This window comes from Topomyia yanbarensis, chromosome 3 (assembly GCF_030247195.1).
Source record: "Topomyia yanbarensis strain Yona2022 chromosome 3, ASM3024719v1, whole genome shotgun sequence".
NCBI lineage: Eukaryota > Metazoa > Arthropoda > Insecta > Diptera > Culicidae > Topomyia > Topomyia yanbarensis.
In genome coordinates, this window is record NC_080672.1 from 130,139,373 (window position 1) to 130,160,306 (window position 20,934).

A 20,934-nucleotide genomic window follows, 5' to 3' on the forward strand; every position below is an offset into this window, starting at 1 on the left:
TTTCGCTTCCTATTAAAAAAAGACCCTAGCATATTACAGTACACCCCTTCAAAACTGAACTCAATATGATAGGAAATTATGATTATGATTGATTGCAGAAATCTGGAATGAGTTTTATTGGAATGTTTTAGGCAAGTATTTGATTTGATGTTATTAGACAACTCACGATCAAGTCCAATTGATCAGTTACAGATAAGGATCGCATTCACACAATTTTAGAAAGGTCATCATGATGTTTCAAACAATAGGTACTGATCAGATAATTATCATTGTAATATTTAATTAAATCAGTCTGCATCAATAAATTTTTAACTTCAAGCCATTTTTTTTGAGTGACGTGGGGGGTGTGGTTAAACCCCAAAGCATCCTCTTGGATACACCACTGCTTGGAGTTATTCATTTCGCTTTTCATTTTACGAGATATGTTTCAGATCGATCCGATGGTTATAAGTCAGAAAGTTCGCGACAATGAGAATTATTGCACCGATAAGTGATCAAGTTCCATCTAGATAACTTGGAACTGTTCGGTGGTTATTCTAGCGGTTGTAGATACAAAAATGAAATGCGAAATTCGTATTATCGAAAAAATATTTGGCTCATATAAAAGGATTATTACTATATTAAACAAAAAATGGGCGACAAAAGGTAATCCACACTAGCTTTTAAAGTATTTGAAATATGTATTTGATGTCTTCAGTAAAGTTATTCGCTAAAGTAAGAGCTACAAATTTGCTGAAAATATCTCACTCTTATGGAGATTAATCAGTAAAATCACAATACCAAAAGAAAGGACATATTGTAAGCTTTAAATTCTCCGAAGATACTATTGACCTAAAATTGTCCGTTTTGGCGCCAATAATACATTGAATGTGTTTGGTCTTATTTTTGTGTATGGGAAATGATGAAAATCTTTCATCCGCATTTAATGTTTAAAATCTCTTTTGATAATAGTCCGATTTCAGCAATCTATAGTTCGATCGAAAGGTATTTGTATAAGATTTCTAAAAACATATAAATTGTTTGGTTACGTCGTCAATTCCGGCAGCAAATTTAAAAAAAAACTGTAAAAATGCGCGATTTTTGCACCTTCAAACATTCATATCTTTGAAACTAAATATCAGAATCAAAAATAGCGTTTTGTCTGGGTGATAGGCCTTTCATTTAAAATTGGTTTGGATAAGATCGGTTCAGCCATTGCTGAGAAACACGAATGAAAATTTTGTCCGTTGCACACACACATACACAAACACACACAGACATTGTCCCAAATCGTCGAGCTGAATCGATTGGTATATAAGGCTCGGGCCTCGGAAAAAATCTTGAAAGTTTGAACGAATTCTATACATTTCTTTTCTAAGAAATGTAAAACATCTTGATTCCATTAACCCCAGCGATAAATGTTTATGTAGGACGCATAAATCGGATTCCGTTATGATTTGGGCTGCAGTAGCTTCAAAAAATCTCCTGTTTTCGGATTCTGGATGGCTTGAAAATCAACCACTACATCTACTCGGTGTTTTTATAGCAGAAAATTTTGCCAATGATCGCAAATGAGTTTTCGGACACTGAAATTTGCTATACCCAAGATTCAGCACCAGCACACGGGGCAAAAAGCGTGCAAATACCTTCATAATTTTTATAATTTTTGGACCAAGGAAATATTGCCTCCTTCATTTCCGGATATCAACCCACTCGTCATTGCAATGTGGTGTATTTTTGGCCCACACGCTAAACCAAAACGTAATATGGATGCATTAATGACTGCAATTGAAAACAATATTCCAGAATAAACCGTACGAGTCAACTATTCCACTGTTCCCAGAAGATCGTAAATAATTAAGTCAAAAGCTTGAAAAAGTTTCTAGTAAATGAATCACAACTATGCAAGAAATATTTCGTTAAAGTTTCCGATTTTTTTTGCGAGATCAAGAAAATATTAAAAAATGTTTAGAGAACCGTTTTATGGAGCCACCCTGTACAGCTATTCGATGTGGAAAATGATGCTTGAGCAGCATGCAGTATATCTGGGACTATTTGTTGTTATAACAGATACGGTACGGTTGATACCTGCTAAATTTTGGTGTGTAGGATAAGGGTTTCAAAAGAACATTGTGATCGAACATCAAAGCGCGGGTTGGAAAATGTGTCTAAACATAAACATTTTAAATTGCCTCAAAGGCGGATCATTCCATTCGGGCCTTCATTCCTTGCGTCTCTCATAGCTCGGAAAACATAAAGGAAACAATACCGTTTATAAGATGAAATCGATATTTGTGTTTCTGCTCCTTGACCATCATCTCCTATATGGTATGAGCAAGGTTTTAACGGAACATTCGCGATAGAGGAGGAAATCACTGATTTCGATCTGTTTCCTTTTAACCGATGAGTTTACTCTGACATGAGTAGTCCTGCATATTTCATATGCTTTTAATACTTCCAGGAATGGTAATCAACCATATTAAATATTAACTTTATCCACCCAAGGTTATGTTTCCTCTCAAGACAGTATATTTTGCTTTCCCCAATATGAATTCGTACGATTTTGCTACACTACAAGGAATCAAAGCAGTTGTTTATTCATAGTGTTAAATGGCTATATTATATGGAAGGACAAATGCGTAGGTTTATTATTGAAGTTGCATATCTTGAATTGTGGATTTCAATCTCATTTTGTCTTTATTTGTTCTTTTCATAACAATGTGAAATTTTTTGTTCCTTCAATTCAATGCATTAATAAAACCTTCAGTTGAACGCAACGTGGAAGATGACTTCTAAGTGACATGTCTTAATCCGCAAAGAGAAAAAAATTGGACAAAACCGTTTTTTTGTGCATAAGGACACAAGACCTAACATAAAGTAGGGTTTTGTCCAATTTTTTTCTCTTTGGGAATTTTGCATAGTACCAGGCATTTGGTTCTTATTTCAAAAGACGGTTTGGTTCACATTTCTCGTCGGCAAACAGAACTTCTTTGCTTACTATCGGGAAATCACTTGGTACCAGTCAGTTGCTTAGTGTCGACGCAAGACGTGTAACTTTTTGGATTTTAGCGTCTAACGCCGATTTGGTACTAGTTTGGACTTATCTAACTTGCATTAAGTTGGTGTTAGTTACTGACGAGGAGAAGCCGAAACACCAACAAACCATACTTTAGACCTCAATCAATATTGGACTTCTGACGGTATCGTAACAGCAGCATCAGCTGCCGTCAGTTTGCAACTTGTAAAAATGTTAGAGTAACTGACCGGACTAATTCATTCATTTGACCTTATGTTTACCCATATTTGCATCCGTGTCTTCACTTAATGGCATGGTAATAGCTGTAATATGATTCAATATCATCAAATCGTTCACTTCATTCTAATTCATTTTTTTCACTAGTTTATTCTCATCGAAGCAACCGTCACATACGCATTATTCCACCTGGCTCACAACACTGCACATAAGACTAAGGCTGCAACACTATACTTTAAGCGTAGCACATTTCTACGTCGTCGTTCCTCGGTAGTAATTTCGAGTCCGGATCTAGCAACGACGAGAGGTTTAGAGAAGTGTGAATGTGTATCACTTGAAATCACTCATCATTACCGAAGCGCCTCGTTGCAATCGGCCGCTCGTCCGGTGCTGCTAACGTGTCGAGCAACAAGATTATACCCACTTATCCTCCAGCGTCCGCCAACCAAAGCGAGAAATCAAACGTGTATGAAAATCCGTTGTCGCGCTATGTGCTTCTCTAGCTCTGTCCACGGAAGCAAAGGGGGATTTCCAGCGGACAGGGAGCCACGCGTCTACCGTACTGCACTGAACCGAACCGAACCGTACAGCTGAGGGCTATTAAAAAAACTCTTTGACGACTCGAAGGCTACGCGAAATTCGAACCGCACTCAACCAGACACCGACGAAGACTGAAGCTTCGGTTTGGGACTGTTGCTTAATTTATTCAGGACGATCTGTTGAATGTTCGAAAAAAAGTTCGCGCGGTTATCACTTCGTCACGCGACAAATTTTCGAAATCGGACCTGCGCTTTCCGGTTGTTCGAAAGAGAGAACTTGAAGCGGAGCGGAACTTGACCTTGTCAGCACGTGGTTTTTCCTACCCCGACTGCAAGGTTCGTTTGCATTGGCTATGGGATTAAGATCGACAAACATACACCAGCACTATTACCCAAGAATTGTGGCGAATGCGGCGTGAACCGGCATCGCACTGTGGTTGGGTGTTGGTTGGTGTGGAAATTTTCATTCACAAACAGCAACGGCTAGTGGCGTGCGGTGCCACAGTTATCGCTTTGGTCTCAGTATCAGAGAGGGACTGACGGAGGTTTGGAATGGGATTTTCACTACAGGCAAAATCGATGCTATTTTAGCTCTGCCTCTGTGTTTATGTAGGAAGCGGTCGACCGATGTTCACTATTAGAGAATAAATATTGAATGTTGCACCGCACAAGCAACCAACCAGTTTCTTGTTTTGTTATTGTTACTTACAGCAACGGGGACATTCATTTGTTTGTAAACAGTGATGTAGGATTTTATTATTAGGGTTATAAAACTGGATACTTCGTGCAGCATACTGAGTAAAGTTTGAGTCTAGTTCCATATGCGTGTTAATGGTGCTTTTAGTAGCACAGAGTAGTAAAACAGTCACATAAATTGGTGAATTGTGCATTACTTTGAAGCTGAAAATGATACCATAGCCGTTACAATGTTAGAGACATATAATAGAAATAAGTAATTGTTATATAGCTTGGAAACTTGAATATATTTATTTCAATAAAGCAGCAGGTGTGAAATTTTGCAACCGATTTAAGAGAAGATGTACACCAAGAAGTTGGAAAAAAAATATTTTTGCAAGTATTTTTATATCTTTGCCTTTCTCATATAGAAAGGCTACGCAATAGGGTGTCCCAAAATGACATCATGTTAAAAAAGTCATCGGGCTCACTTCTTAAATGAAAAGTTAGGGTATTAGGAGCACTTTCTTCTTCGGAGTGAATTTGCTAAAATGCTCCTTACTGGTGGCGAATTTTAATCTTTTGGGTAAAATTTCAAATGCATGCCTCTAGAAGTGCTCCTGAACGACCTTAGATTTTTTTCAGCATTTTTTTATTTTCTTAAATTCCTAATGGAGAAGTTTGGTTAGTTAGTTTGTACAAATTTTGAATTATAAGAGCGGCAGAGCCATTAAAACTTAATAAAAAGTGAAATTTTTGGTGTTTTTTAGTAGTTTTTCTTCAAAACTAGGTATCTACAAAATTTTAAAAGTATAGAAAACACTTTATATAGTTGTGCCGAATAAAGGGGCGTAGTTTTGCTGAAGAAAGTGTATAGCTATGGCCAATGGGGTATGAGTTATTTAAGTTTTTGTTAAAAAAACCTTTAGACATTTTATGATATTCATCAAAAATAACACTGTTCTACAAAATAAAACAACATAAGTGTGCTTAGTCCGTATATTATTTTTCGGAAAATAGAATGAAAATGATGAAAAATGGCGTTTTTCGCTTGTCTCTGTACATCAGAATCGGTTTTTCATGAGCATTTCACGATTTTTTAAAAATTATTTTGTACTAATAGCACCCTAGCGGTTTTGAAAATCACTAAAATCAAACCAAATATGTCGAGTTAATGGCAAGTTATGGCGTATATTTGAAGGCTGAATTGATTGGCGTAATCATATTTTATATATAAGGTCATATTTCCGTGTTAGGAACTTTAAAGTAGAGAAAAATGCAGAAGAGTGAGTAAAGTGTTGAAAAACTGATATTTACTGTTTAGATCACATAATTCCGAAATAATCAAATTTGGGGCAAATATCCTCGAAAAGTTTTACAACAGCATACAGCGCATCTTCTGACACAATTATTTTGTTGAAGATTCCTTCTAGAAGTTATTATGGAGAATTAACTTTTCAAAAAATAATTAGAGACTTGGCAGCATTAGCAAAGTTATTTTTATAATTGAAGTTACAAAAAAAACCATAAAAAGCTTATTAAATCTCGTCCTGGCATACTAAAGACGTACAGAAAACGTCATTTTTCATCATTTTCCTTCTATTTTCCGAAAAACAATGTGTGGTCAAAGCACATTTGACCTGATTTACTTTTTGGAACAGCATTATTTTTGATGAATTGCTAAAAATGTTAAAGATTATCTAACAAAAACTTAAATAACTCATACCCTATTAGCCATAGCTATACACTTTCTTCAGCGAAATTACGCCCCTTTATTCGGCTCAACTATATGAAGTGTTTTCTATACTTTTAAAAATTTTTAGATACCAAGTTTTGAAGAAAAACCTGTTTTAATCCACCTAGCGGTGCAATTGTGCCTTTCTCATTTCTCTAAACTATGGCACGGAGACTTTTTATGTTCAACATAATCGTGGAAATGTCCATTACATTCTTAGTACACTTTGCACTTATACACAATGGCATGCCAGCCACGAACTTGATGAGCTACGTGTCGACGGTGAAACACTTGAAACAAAAAAATATCATACTTCATTAGCCTAATCAGCATTAGATCAATGTTATCTGCTTGCTAACTCATTTTGTCATGCGGGGGTGGGTATGTGAGGAGGGCGAAAGTCCCATGAACGAATGACTCCCCAGCTTAAATTGGTATGTAATGTAGTAATGTAGTGGTGGTTTAAAGATGATGGGGTTGAAAGAGAGGGGTATGAGGGCTGGTTGGGGTGGTGGTCTGAGGGGTGATTTAAGGAGATTTTTAAAGGAGGGGCGCGAACAGTAGAGGGGGGGGGGTGTAACCCCTCTCCGTAAACCATCAACTACGCCCCTGTTAAAATCCAGAAACCCTAAACGAGTCGAAAAAAAAATTTGGCCGGGATTAGGTTGACGTTTTTCAGAGTGATTGCATAACCTTTCTATATGAGAAAGGCAAAAATGTGCCAAAATCCAAAAAAGTGAATCGTAGTCAAATTTTTTTTTCGAGTTTACATCAAATCTCGACGTTTCATGCACCTTGAACACATTTAGCATCAAAAATAAAAATTCAGTTTTTAATTTTTCCTATAGTTTATATGAGAAATTTCTGTGTGGCCGCACTCTGAAACCCGTAATTCCGGAACCAGAATTCCGATCGATCCAAAATTCAATAGCAGCCGATGGGAAGGTTGCACCTTTCATTTGAGACTAAGTTTGGGCAAATCGGTCCAGCCATCTCTGAGAAAAATGAGTGACATTATTTGACACATACGCACATACATACACACACACATACACACACACATACACACACATACACACACATACATACATACACACACACATACAGACTTTTTCCGATCTCGACGAACTGAGTCGAATGGGATATGACACTCGGCCCTCCGGGCCGGGATTAGGTTGACGTTTTTCAGAGTGATTGCATAACCTTTCTATATGAGAAAGGCAAAAATACTGAAAAACACCAAAAATTTTACTTTTTACTATGTTTTAATGGCTCTGCCGCTCTTATAATTCAAAATTTGTACAAACTAACTAACCAAACTTCTCCATTTGGATCTCCAGAAAAATAAAAAATGCTGAAAAAAATCTATGACAGTGCAGGACCACTTCAACAGGCATAAATTTGAAATTTTATCAAAAATCGGCCCATTTAAAAAAAAATCAAAATTCGCCACCAGTAGGAAGCGTTTTAGCAAATTCACTCCGAAGAAGAAAGTGCTCCTAATATCCTAACCTTCCATTTAAGAAGTGAGCCGGATGACTTTTTTAACATGATGTCATTTTGGGACACCCTACTACGCAATCACTATGGAAATTGATCGAGGCCCAGAAGGATGAGTCTCATATATCATTCGAATCAGTTGGTTGAATTCGGCAAATGTCTGTGGGTACGTGCGTATGTGTGTGTATGTATATATGTATGTGTCCAACAATTGCACATCAGTTACTTGAAGATGGCCGAATTGATTTTATCAAACTTAGTCTCAAATAAAAGGTACAACGTTTCCAGAAGCTGCTCTATTCAATGTCATTCAATTCCGACCTCCGGTTCGGGAGTTACGGATTGTGGAGTGTAGTTACGTATGAAATTCCCATATAAATCGGTATCATCATGTTATTTAAAAGATGCAAAACTTCATAAAATGTGTTCTAAATTGCTTGGATTTATAGTTTCAGCTCACTGAAGCCCAATCAAACTTATTTTGATTTTTGGACAACTTCGAAGGAACCTGAAACTTCGAAAAAGTGGCTATGTTCTTGAATTGAATTTACATTTGCTTCTTAGAAATGTCGATTTTCTCAAATTTAGTCTCAAATTGAAGTTACAGCACCCATATTGACTGCTATTAAATTCCATTGGAATCAGAGTTCTGGTTTCTGTGTTACGGGTGGATGTATGCGATCAAATGCGAAATACTCATACAAACCAGCATATTCATTATATCTAAATGATGCAAAACTAATTTAAATGTGTTCTTATTTGCTTCAAATTGTTGGTCAAGATCACTAATCGCATATCAAAACCTCTTTGATCATATTGAGAGCGTTGAGGATTCCGGAAGATCCGAGAAAATGGCCAAGTTCCGAAATTAGATTTACACCTGTAATCCTAATCTTAAATGAAGGATATAGTATTCACATTAATTGCTACCGAATCATTTGAACGAATTATTGGTTCCGGAGCTATGGATATAAGAATCCGATTACACGTTAATTTCCTATATAAACCTTTTTGCCTTTCCCCTATAGAAAGGTTATGCAATCACTCTGAAAGTCGTCCGTTTAACAGATGCCCGCAGGGCCAAAACTCTTATACCATTCGACTTACTTCATTGAGTTCGGAAAATGTGTATGTTAGTGACCAATTTTCTCAAATTTAGTCTCAAATGCTATTGAATTTACTTCTGTTCTAACATCCGATTCCGAAGTTACTGGTTGCGAAGTGCGGTCAGACAGTAAATCCCCATATTAATGGGTACGACCATGATATCTAGACGACACAAAACTCATAAAAATGGGTGTGCTTTGATCACATTGCCCACTTAGGATGATGTCCTTGAGAATTTCCAAAGTTCCGAGTGAGTTTCACACATATCCTTAGAAAATTCTTAACCTATTTTCGCCATCTTTCACATTTGAAATTATTTATGCAATGCTTCAATTGGCTGCTATTAAATATCATCCCGATCTGACCTTCGGTTCCGGAGTTACAGTTTGGTTAATGAGATAACATAGGAATTTCCCATATACCTGTACCATCATAATACTTACTTTTTGCCTCTTATACAGAATGGTTTTACCATTACTCTGAAAACCGACAACCTAGTCCAAGCCAGTTTTTTGACTTGATAGGCATTCTGAATTGTAACAGAGGTATATGACGGGGGGTCACTCCGCACAAATCACATAACCATTTCCATTCGTTCTGTGACCCTCGGAGCGATTGGTCTATCTTTTCAGTCCGTGAAGTGTAACGTTGAGAAGAATAGTGCTAATCCGCTGTCGAGGTTATCTTGCGCATTCTCCGTCTCGTCGAGCTTTCAGTATTGTTACCGATTGTCTGGTACGGCTCTCTTAGCCCTCTAGGATTGCTTTCCGAGACCCGCAAGGGGAATCAATTCAAACTCCAAGCTGCTGGTCTTACCAACGGCATCTGGCGGGGCGAGCGCGAAAGTCCTTTTTTGGGTCCTCAAGTCCCAGGGTTGTTAAAGATGTGGTGGGGAGGCGTTCAAACTTTGTTAATTTGTTTTAAACGTTCTTTTACTCACTCAAACACAAGATGACGGTGCCTTAAATGGTTGAGCACAGCGGTGACCGTGACGGTGGTGAAATGGGTCGATGGCGACGGAGCGGGATTCGTAGCGGAACGGTCACAGACGGTTGGCGGTTGAGTGACTTTGTTCCCTGTAGCGCTGGCAACTTGCTGCAGGCGACGGTTTACCTTCACCCTAGCACGCGGCGGGGCAATGCGAGAGTCTGCGCTGGGTAGCGAATGATTACTTCAAGATCTTGTGAATCACGACCACGAGGCGAACAGGTATCTCCAGTGGCACAAATATCGGGTAAGTTGAAAACTCTCCTCGGCGATTAGCAGACCGCCTCGTCCTTGGCGAAGCGGGATTTACTACCAGGATCTGCCACGACGGTCTCCTATTAGCCGTTCCGACACAAGATACGATTACGGTGAAGGGTCTCTTTATCCGATCTTTACTAAACTTCACGTTTACCAGTGAAGTGACCGGGGCAGTCAGCCTATCTAGCCGTCCTTAATAGGCACTTAGCGCCAAACTTTAACTTTGTTGGTAAAACGATGCGTTCACTTCCACGGACTAGATACAAGAGAACTACGTCTCGTTTTCTTGGCTCAAATGGAATGAGTGGCGGTCACGCTTATCACTCAACCACCGGCGCCTTCGTGACAAGCAATTTTCAGCTGCGGACTCAAAACTAAACTTTTTATCCCCACAAAAAACTCGAATTTGTATAAGCCAGAGTTGCTGTAGAAATGCATGCATTTCATTAATACTCGCAAGGGTCCAGTAAAAAGTTGGCCAGATTTGGCAATCTGTCACCTAACTGCTCACAATTCCGTCTAATCTAAAAAAATTGGACAATATTCAAGCGAAAGTTGAAGAAATCTGGAAAAGGAACTCATCGCGCTGGACAGATGATTCGATTTTGTTTGACCAGCCCAGCGGGTTGCAAATGATGACAGTTATTTCAACGTAGATACGGCTAATGGCGTCGGCGTAATTTGGCAATTTTTTATGAATATGGGAAAAAGTTCACTATTAAATTAAATGAAATACACAAAAATTTAAAAGATATTACACCATTGCATTACAGCATCTAGTAAGATCTTATGTCATCTGAAATGTGAAATAAAATTTTGATTTTTTAGAAATGTAAAATTCGGCAGAACAAGCAGATTTCATATTCGTGGTATATATAAAAGAATTCAACACGCTAAATTGCGAAGAATCACTCGAACGGAAAACAGCGTTTCCTTGAAGCTTTTGTACACACTATACATTTTTAGAAATTCTCTTAAATTTCTCTCCAGTGTAATAAACAAATTAAGCATTGCAGATCTTTTTGAAAATCCCTTGTGGATGTAAAATCGCGTTTTTAAAGTGGTAAACAGAACTTTTGCATCCAAGGATAATAACTCGAATTTTTAATGCTCAAAGATCTTTCAGTAAGTTAAATATTATGATTCTAAATGCTGGCAAAGTTCTTATCCGTGGATCTTAGATGCTCCATGTTCAAATTTCGGGGAGCATGTGCTGTCGCTTAAAGCAAGGGAACGGTATAACCTATAGATAAACGAGGAACCAGCTGTGTCGTGTTTATGTTTCATTATATCCCTACCCTTTCCTAAAAGCAATTAGCCTGATTAAATATATATAGTCACGCCCATACCAGTTCAGCTTGCTCAATCCAACATCCTATTTCATGAAATATGCTACATCATATGTTTTCCAACAGTCAGCACATGAGCTTCTATTTTGTTGCAATCCAATTTGTCGATTTAAATATTTAATCGGGCTTTGAATCTTGAAATGGCTGGCGACTAGTAAACAGGAATTGAATTATCCGAGTACACATTCCATCAGATATTGCAATACGCTAGTACATTTGGTAATTGATTAGTAAACAAATAAAACTAAATATTTATTGCTATGTAGGCTGCTTTTTGCATTTATGTTTACTTGGATCAATAATGGACACAATCTGCGCAGAAACGATTTGAATCACAGTACATGAGAAACTGTGCCCTACATTAACTCTTCATCGCAAGAAACCTCTTGGCAGATACAGCCGGATATACAAACAACGCGAAAATGAGTTTCCCGTTGATTATGTATCTTGCATTATGTCAAGATCTAACTTTGGCCGGGTTGCATAAATTTGGAATATAGCATCATACTGATCATTGCGCACAGAGTGCGAATTGAAAATGTAAACAAAAATGTATTTTATTTTGCACCATCTCAGATGATGAATGTTGATGTATTACTGGCACAACAACCAGCTAGTACCGTAACAGATAACAGTTCATAGCTGTTCACTGCGCTGTTTGTAGAAAAGGTCAATGCCGGAATAATGCTCGCGAAAACAATCGTAATAACTGTTTTGAAGATGGTAGAGAGGGTACAAACTACATAGTGCATTAATTATTCTTCATACCGTCGATTCCTTAGAAACGATTATAATATCACGAAAAAATAGATATCCAGGGTAGATGATTCCTTATACATCTACAAAAACGACTCTGAACATATATTGAGAAAACAACAGTGATTGCTGTAAGGTAGCAACTCTATCGGATTGCGCTATTGCAGATCATATAGGAGAACACGGCATGTACACGGTGATGGTTGAGTCGTAAGAATAACTTTTGATGAGATTTTGACAGTGTCGGTGATTGAGTGGTTAGAATAACCACCAATCACCCCAGTAAGTTTGGGTTCAATCCCAGCCGAGGTCGTAGAGATTTTCAGAGATGAAACATCTCAGGTCATGTCTTCCCTCGGAAAGTAAGTGAACCCGTTGGTCCCGTGCAATGTGTAGATGGGCCTATTTCTAGGATCCAGATGATGAAGTCACCTATCTGGCGTTGGTGATTGGCACTTAGTGCAAAAAGAGGCCAACGGGAAATAAGCAAAAAAATCTAACTTATGCAGATTCAATCCTTTCAAACCTTCTTCCAAAAATTGGCCGTAAGACTTTTGCGGCAATAAGAAAAAAAAATGCTCTAATAGCAAGGCGTTTAATACTAAAAAGGTATCAAGAGAGGGGAACGGGTATAGCGTAGTTGGTAAATCGATTGCCTTGTACGCAGCTCATCTGGGTTCAATTCCCTACCCCCCGCACATAGGATTAGAGATTTTTCCTAAAGAGTATAAGGAGAAGGGGATGGGATAGGTCCGGGAATTGGTCCGAATCCTGAAACTGATTCTGATTCAGACTAAACTAGTACGGATCCATGGGATGGCCTGGATCCGTGATCTATCCCGTATTTGGGATCTGGATCTAAAACGGAACCAGGCATCTAGAACCCTAAAGGAGAATCGGTACAAAGCACCGCATCGATTTTTGACGTAGGTCTTTGTTTTTGATATGGGGGTGCACTTTGCAAATTTTGCAAAAATGGTATGTAACAAAAAGTGGTCCAACTTTAAACGCCTATAATTCAACCATCTCACGATAAATTTTTAATTTTTTGCACATGTCGCCCCGAAATACTTCTAAGAATAGATTCCAATAGATAAACCCATGAATGACGCCATCGACTATTTAAAGAACGGATTTGGCCGGACAAGCTCACCTGCCTGTTGAACGGCAGGCGGAGCAGATCACTGCGCTGTAAATTTTCACAGCCGGTGTAGCTGAGTTAGAAGTCCGTTACACTGGCTGTGAAGGTACGCTACCCAGAGCCGTCCAACACGTGACTGAGCTTGTCCGTTCAAACACTATGGTTTCTTTTATGTTGTGCTCGTTTCGACCAAACTTTTTTGTACAATCTCGAACACAATTACTCGTACACAAAATCGCTTGAACATTCGAGCTCTATTTGCAAACACGGTTAACATAGTATCATGGTACTAGTTGTCTCTTTCGCTCTACCCATCGTTATCAGCGTTGACTCATTTCGCTTTGTGTGCATCTTCTATTCGTGTACAGACAGGTTGTGAGTACACATAGCTGTTTACTTCGAGCATTGTACAGCTGAATTCCATTTACTTGGGTTCAATGTTTGAGACGAATGTTTAGGTAGGTATATCTAATTTGTTAGCGATTGCATGCGTAGCCTGCATGATAGCAATCTGTGCTTTCGTTGCACAAAGAAAAAACCTTCTTAGCAACAAATTTACGCGAATCGATGGAAAGCACAACGAAAGTTTATTATTTACGTTCGATTAATTCATTGATTTCACGTGATTCATTTCTACTCAGCCTATACTACTTTGAGTCTGCTAATAGGTAGGGTGACTCTGCCCTAATTCATCTTATCTCCTGTATACATCCCACCCATTTGAATACATTAGTTAGAGTAAGTGACTGCTATCTTTATTCAACGCATTAGGTGCGTTGAAGTCGAATTTTTTGTTAGGCTTAAATGCGAGTGATTTATAGTTTTCAAGCCAGATTTTTTATGTTACTGCTCCTTAGAAACAAAGCAAGGCTGCTGATAACTATTTTAGCGCAATCCAATCACTGTAAGCCGAGTTAAAATCAAAATAGTGTGACATCCTGACTAATGAGATGAATAAGGGCTCGTCTACCCTACATACTACAATGCCTTCTATAAATGAATACACTGCCCGTCAATGAACCATTGCAAAAAACGCATCGAAATCCATATATAAAATTGTTTTCGATTTTTGTATTTTTATATCTTCGGTGGCACCGCATCCGCTACTTTGGTTGTGACTTTCCTAAAGTACGCGTATGTAGACAATATCTAGGAATACATCCAAGCTGCATCTGCCATACGGGAGCGGTGGGTGGTGAGCCTAGTTTACACTTGTATAACGATGGATGTATTCCAATAGGGTTGCTATGATTAATAATAAAATCCACTTGTTTTGAAGTCATGCTGCTTCTTTAGTTAATAACTTTTCTCAGCAAATTTTCGCAAACTTACAATGCTCCACGAATGTGTTCAGTAGAAGAAAACCTTTAGAAATGTACAGTCTTCTCATGAATTGATTGATGAGGTGATTTTTTAAGAATTTATATTCAATTTTAACCGATTTTCCATACTAATTTCCATACAAACTTTGAAATTTTTGGAGGGTCCGTAGACACAACCGATCGGTACCAAAATTTGTACAATTACTAAGGGCCATAAAAGGATCAATAGAGCCTGGTAGAGCTAAAAGTCAAAAATTGAACCAGTCTAATGTGCATACAGACTGCAGGTTACTGGGCTTTGCAGCAGTAACCATGTTGATCTTGCTACCGATACACGATTGTGGTCACAAATGGTTACATGAGGTGAAGATATTCTTGCTCCCAGCGATATTACCCTCACATGTAGTTTTCCTTACAGGACATTCCATGTGAAGATTCCCTCTCGAGAGGAGTGGTTGTCTGGCTATATGGAAAGACAACAACAAACGCAAGTGGTCTGTTACACTGATGGTTCTCTGATGGAGGGACGTGCTGGTGCTGGAGTCTACTTTCGTGAAATGAGATTGGAACAATCTCACTCACTAGGTACATACTGTACTGTATTCCAAGCAGAAATCTTTGCGATTATGTGCGAGGTACAATCGGCCCTTCAACTGAGTTTGTCCGGCAGAGTTATAAACACACCAAAAAAAATCTGAATTTTATCGTTGACGTAATTGCAAACATGACACAATTCAACAACTAGTAATTCACGAAATGACGAAACATTACCGTGTTCCGTTTAATTTTACATGCTGCATATACTTTACATGCGCAATGACATAAAATTACACTTCCTACCGTTCAGAACAAACGCTGTATGTGGAGTAATTTTACATGATTTACGAAATTAAACGTCATGTAAAATTAAAATCAAACGTAAAACTAAGTCATTTTTGATGCTCGTATATGTCATGGTCAGGAGACGTAAAATTACACTATTATTTCTAGGTGTGAACTTCTGCTCCGATAGTCAGGCTGCAATCAAGGCCCTTAGCTCAGACAAATCACGGTCCAAGCTAGTGATCGCGTGCAGAACCCAAATCGAAGAACTAAGCATTGTCAACACTATCTACCTTGTCTGGGTGCCCGGACATACCGGTGTGACTGGAAATGAATGGGCTGTCGAATTGACCAGAGCAGGTTCAGCGATTGATTTCGATGGTCCTGAGCCCGCGTTTCCAATTTCGACAAGTTGGATAAGGGAAAAAATACCCAAGTAACCACGACGCTTCAAATGATGTAAAGTTAACAGTCTTAAATGAGTTGGTCGTGGAATGTCAGTGTTGAATTAAGCGTGTGTTTTGTTTATAATTGTATGATGTGTATGTAAATGTATGTATTGCTATTGTAACAATTTTAGGTTAAGGAATAGTCTGTGTGGTGGCTCGCACCAAAGATGGAATAAAATAAATAAAATAAATAAAATAAATAAAATAAATAAAATAAATAAAATAAATAAAATAAATAAAATAAATAAAATAAATAAAATAAATAAAATAAATAAAATAAATAAAATAAATAAAATAAATAAATAATTGAATAAAAAATGCTTCATTGCTGTAAATGCAACATCATTGCTTTTATAAAGTGGAAAAGGGCGATAAAGCGTCTAATATAAGAGCTGTCAAAGAAAGCATTTATTTTACATTAGTAACGCTTGTCTGCTAAAGCATTACTAGATGCTGCAATAATGTTTGTTTCGTTTTGACAGATCGACGTTATATAACACAACATCAAGCTGATATAATGTCGAAATAAAAATGGTTGAAATGGAAAAATGAACGTTTTACCATTTTCCACTTCTTCTTATTCGTAAGATGCAACATTAACATCACCACAAAATTTCAATTCAGATTTTTTAAATTATTTTGACGGGATCCGAACCATGATCATCTGACATCAGCTTCATACGAGGTAGGCCGTTAGCACTCTTATCTGTGGAGAATAGTTGCCGACAGAATGATATTTGCAATATATGAATAATGTTTTACATTATATAGCCTTTGTTAATGCAACGACACTTCGGTATAGAAGGAGAGGCACAAACATTTGTCGTTTTTTGAGTTTATTAGTAATTATCGTGTGGCTCCCGGATCGCGAAATACAAACATGAGCAAACGAAGCAGAGATCAGTTTTTTAAATAAGATTCCGAAACATGGTCAGTATTGACATCTATTAACGAGAGCGCAGCGTCTGCTAAAGTTTAATATAATATAAATGCATCTGATACATAATCGTATTTTACAACAAATTGTGCAGATTAAATAATGAGCATTTAGCGGACACATACTCTTGTTGTTTAATTTCATGTATTCCTTAACGGAAATAGGATTGGTCGAAAGCTATAGGCGGTAAAAGCTGATGTAGTAAGAATTTAATGGTTTGGACAGTGCTTCGATATTTTTGCACAATTCCTAGAAAATTGCCCGTTTACAACACTACTGTCCATGTTGTTTCAGGTTGAAATTTTTTTTAAATAGAACACGTCACGTCAAATCATTTTAATGTTTCATACATTTTAGTTCAAGCATTATATGCTATTCAAGTGTAGCGCAGTAGAGCGTCAAAGCATTTGTAAATGCAATGCGTTCAAACACTAAACCGTTGCTCTAAAGATGTGTATAATGCCTGTTATTTTGCTCATAAGAGGCAATGTCTTGAAACATTTGTGATGTTGTGTTATGGTAGCACTGCTTTAAGAAAGTAGTTTTAAAGCAAATTAACATTATCGATGTTAAAAAAATGCTTCAATATAATGTATGTGGTTATTTGGGTACGGTCCTGGGCTTCGTCAGAGCACCGCAATTATTGGAGAAATCTACAAACGTGTCGCCAAACAAAGGCGTTTCTAGAACAACCGTGCCCAGTGATTTTGAAAAATCTCCTACATTTTTCGAAGCTCTACAGCGGCATGCTGACCAGTACTTTAACCAGCCACTGCAAACTCAATTATCACATGGCAACTATTCAGCGCGCTGAGTCTTTTTCATTTGATCTTTGTGATTCCGACTACGGAACCTCATATCATCTGATATGCAACAGTCCAGCGGTAGCGCAATTGCGATTTCGAGTTTTCGGACGTCCTTATATAGACGAAACCATGTTTGGACGACTGAAACTCACAGACATGCTAAAGTTTCTTATCAATGTGGTAAAGAGCTATGGGCTTAGTCGCAGGCGAGTTGAACTACTTGTGAGTTTAACTTACCTGTTATTTATTTTTGTTTTTGTGCTGTTATTATTTCCACCCTTGCAATTCTACTTCTCCACACCTCCTTGTCCCTTCCTTCCCCTCAGGAAATAATGAAAACACACGGCAAGGCACAAATCCCCGACTACATACGGGGAACGTGCCATTTAAGCCAATATATTCTGATTCTTGATTCAGTTTTCGTAAATTTTTCATATTTAATGTACATTGCACGAATGTTATCGTTGATAGCGACATTACTTGTTCGTGAATGGAACGAAATGTTTCGTTTATTTTAATAAACGTTTGTGTATATTACGAACACTTTCGTTGGTCGCACGAATTTATTTCATTCATCTAAGAGGAGTTTTCGTATTTAATTGCATATTATGTTGACATTGCTCCAGCGGAGAAAAACTCAAACTTATTCATACAAAACTTAACTGAATCCGTACTGTACCGGATTCTGGTTCAAATGGAAGCGAAAGAGGTTCAGAAAATTTTCCTGAAACCGACAGACACAGATATGGTTACTAAATAGTCAGACCGAGATCGTCGTGATGATTAACAATTATCTGACGTATTGCAACAAGGACTCCATTGTTCTCTATTGAAGCTCTTTTGACGTTGAGGGTTTGACGAATGGTGCTTGTGAATATTATTAAGACTTTCGTATACATGTAGCAGTGAGCAATTCGTTTGCCTAGTGAAGCAGTTTCGTAATAAGCCAACGAAAGTCATTTCGTGGTTTTCACTAAAAACTCGTAATAAAAAGTAAACGTGTTTCAATAGAACTACGAATGATTCATCATATGTACGAATAATTCGTATATTTTTATGAAAATTGTCTGTACGAAACTAATTCGCAGCGATTTATGAACATATTCTATCAGTGCATAAATTGAAATCGCAACACCGAGTTCGTTGACGCCTCCTCAGCCTAGAACTGCGCGGCTGGTTGTCTCCAATCGTCCGGATTACCTGTAATAAAGGAACGTTCTTTTGCTTTTACTACTGTATTAACATGTTTAAGCAAGCGATAACGATTTTGAGACGGCGCCGGTGGTTGAGTGGTAAGAGTGATAACCACTCATTCCAGTTGTCCTGGGTTCAATTCCAGCCGAGGTCGCTGAGATTTTTCTGAGGTAAAAAAATCTGTGGTCACGTCTTTCTTCGGAAGGAAAGTAAAGCCGTTGGTCCCCGGTCCATGAGTTGATGGATCGATATCTCTCGTACAGATAGTGGAGTCACCTTTCTGGCGTCGGTAAAGAAGAAGTAGAATCCAACTTCTCTATACTTACTAACAAATATCCTCCTCCTGTGATACTTGTGGAGTGCGCAGTAGTATATACGGCCTCTAGCAAAAGCAAGCATCGGATCAACCATTCCTTCCCTTTCCTTCCGCGATCTACGTTCGGGCCTGGCTGGCGCCGGTATTGATCAATACACACTTTAGGATTACCAGGAGTTGCACATTGAAAGATGTTTCGCTACCCCCAAGCATAATTATCTACAGATTCCCTGTGCAACTTCAGCTAGTCCAGATCGATAACGGAGTAGCAGCCAGGGGTGGTCGCACAAGCTCCAGCTCAAGCTTAAAGCAAGCGATAACGATTTTGCTGAGAGCAATTTACTTTTATACGTTATTGATTTAACTTTATGTGATGTGCTGTACCGGGCCATGTGGGATATACCTAGACAATTGATTAAGCAAAATCGGTCGCTTAGCGTCGGTATTTTTAAACCATGTTTCCATTATTAAAAAAGGACAGAATCTCAAACGGTAATCAAACTTAAAACGTAAACTATTATGATTGCATTTAGTTTTAGAAATTGATTCAAAAACTTTAGAAAATACCCAGCATTTTCCTTGCTATAGCTTTGCATCTTATCTAAAAACACCGTTTTCAAATCACGATGTGGGACCTAATTGTTTTACGCTTCGTTTTGCTTTAGTTCTCTCATCCCATCCCACATCAACAGTGTGCATAACTACCCGGGAACCATTTGGTAAAATCTATTTACAAACGGCTCACGCGTCTAGGGCAGCGAAACATACGCTAAATTGACGAATCGCGTGCTATGCAAAATGATAAAATTGTTTGTATTAGCCGATGGTTTACATGATGATGGATCGTTTTCGGTACGCGCACTGCATCCGCGTCTTTTGATGTGAACACCCAGCGAAACAAGTGCTTACTGGGCGGCGTAACTGAACGGAGGTGTTGGGTTAATGTATTTTTAATCTTGGGAAATGCTCTGGACAGAGGGTATAGTGTTCGGCTGTGTGACGATGTGGCCTTACTATCAAACAGTGAGGTCTAATTACGTTAATTCATCTTGCGGCGGGATCTTTATGAAATAATTGTAATTAAGGTACAACAGAGAGGTTGATCTATTTAGCTGGGAATCTACACTGTGGAAAAAGGGTTTATATTCCACTCGAAGTTGTTTAAAACATACATCCTCTATAGCACTCCCATTAATCACGTCAAGCAACCCGTAATAGTATTATTAAAACTGATCCAAAGTATTCTCCTGGGTACTGTTTTGAAAGACTTGTATAATAGCTTACGTCAATCAGAAAGTCAAGATTTTTGCTGATGTATGAAGAGTTGTGTTAAGTGATAGTGTGATGAATCTATTTTATACAATAGTAGGCATTAGTCCGCACTAATTTTTGACAGATTTCCAACTGAAACTATATTATTGTTAACTATTTACACAGGTCGTTCAATTGTTAGATGAAACAGTGCTCACAAGCTTATAATGGATAATGGAAATATTGAAGTTAAATTTCATGGTCTGACTCCACTTACTTGCAAAGTGGCAATCAAAAGATTCAAGTGACTCTCTAGGGTAAGAAGGCAGGTAGAACATCTGATCACGAGTGTCAAGGCAGTGCTCAAGATGATGATACGGAAACGACTACGTAAGAGACATGGATGACCACGAAGTTACCGAGAAAACTAACATTTTCCCGCCGCGAAAAACGATCTCCGCTCGCAATAGTAAGTTGCGCGACTTGGATTTTACAGACTATAAATTAAAGTAATTGAAATTTTTGTTTTTTACATCTTGTCAAAAGATAAAAGACCAA

General features: G+C 38.0%; 1 protein-coding gene across 16 annotated transcripts in view; it reads right to left on the minus strand.

Moving 5' to 3' along the window:
• Positions 1-20,934, minus strand: part of LOC131692299 (adenylate cyclase type 2) — a 213,286-nt gene that overhangs the window by 156,338 nt on the left and 36,014 nt on the right. For 6 of the 16 annotated variants that reach the window (XM_058979282.1, XM_058979285.1, XM_058979284.1 and 3 more), the window contains exon 1: positions 3,277-3,886. The exons of 4 other annotated variants lie outside the window; for them this stretch is intronic. In XM_058979282.1, coding sequence (XP_058835265.1) covers positions 3,277-3,340 — 64 coding nt within the window. In that variant the 5' untranslated portion in view covers positions 3,341-3,886. Of the gene's footprint in view, positions 1-3,265; positions 3,887-20,934 lie in introns of those variants that run through there. 6 more of the 16 variants (XM_058979283.1, XM_058979278.1, XM_058979279.1 and 3 more) reach the window with 3 other exon arrangements.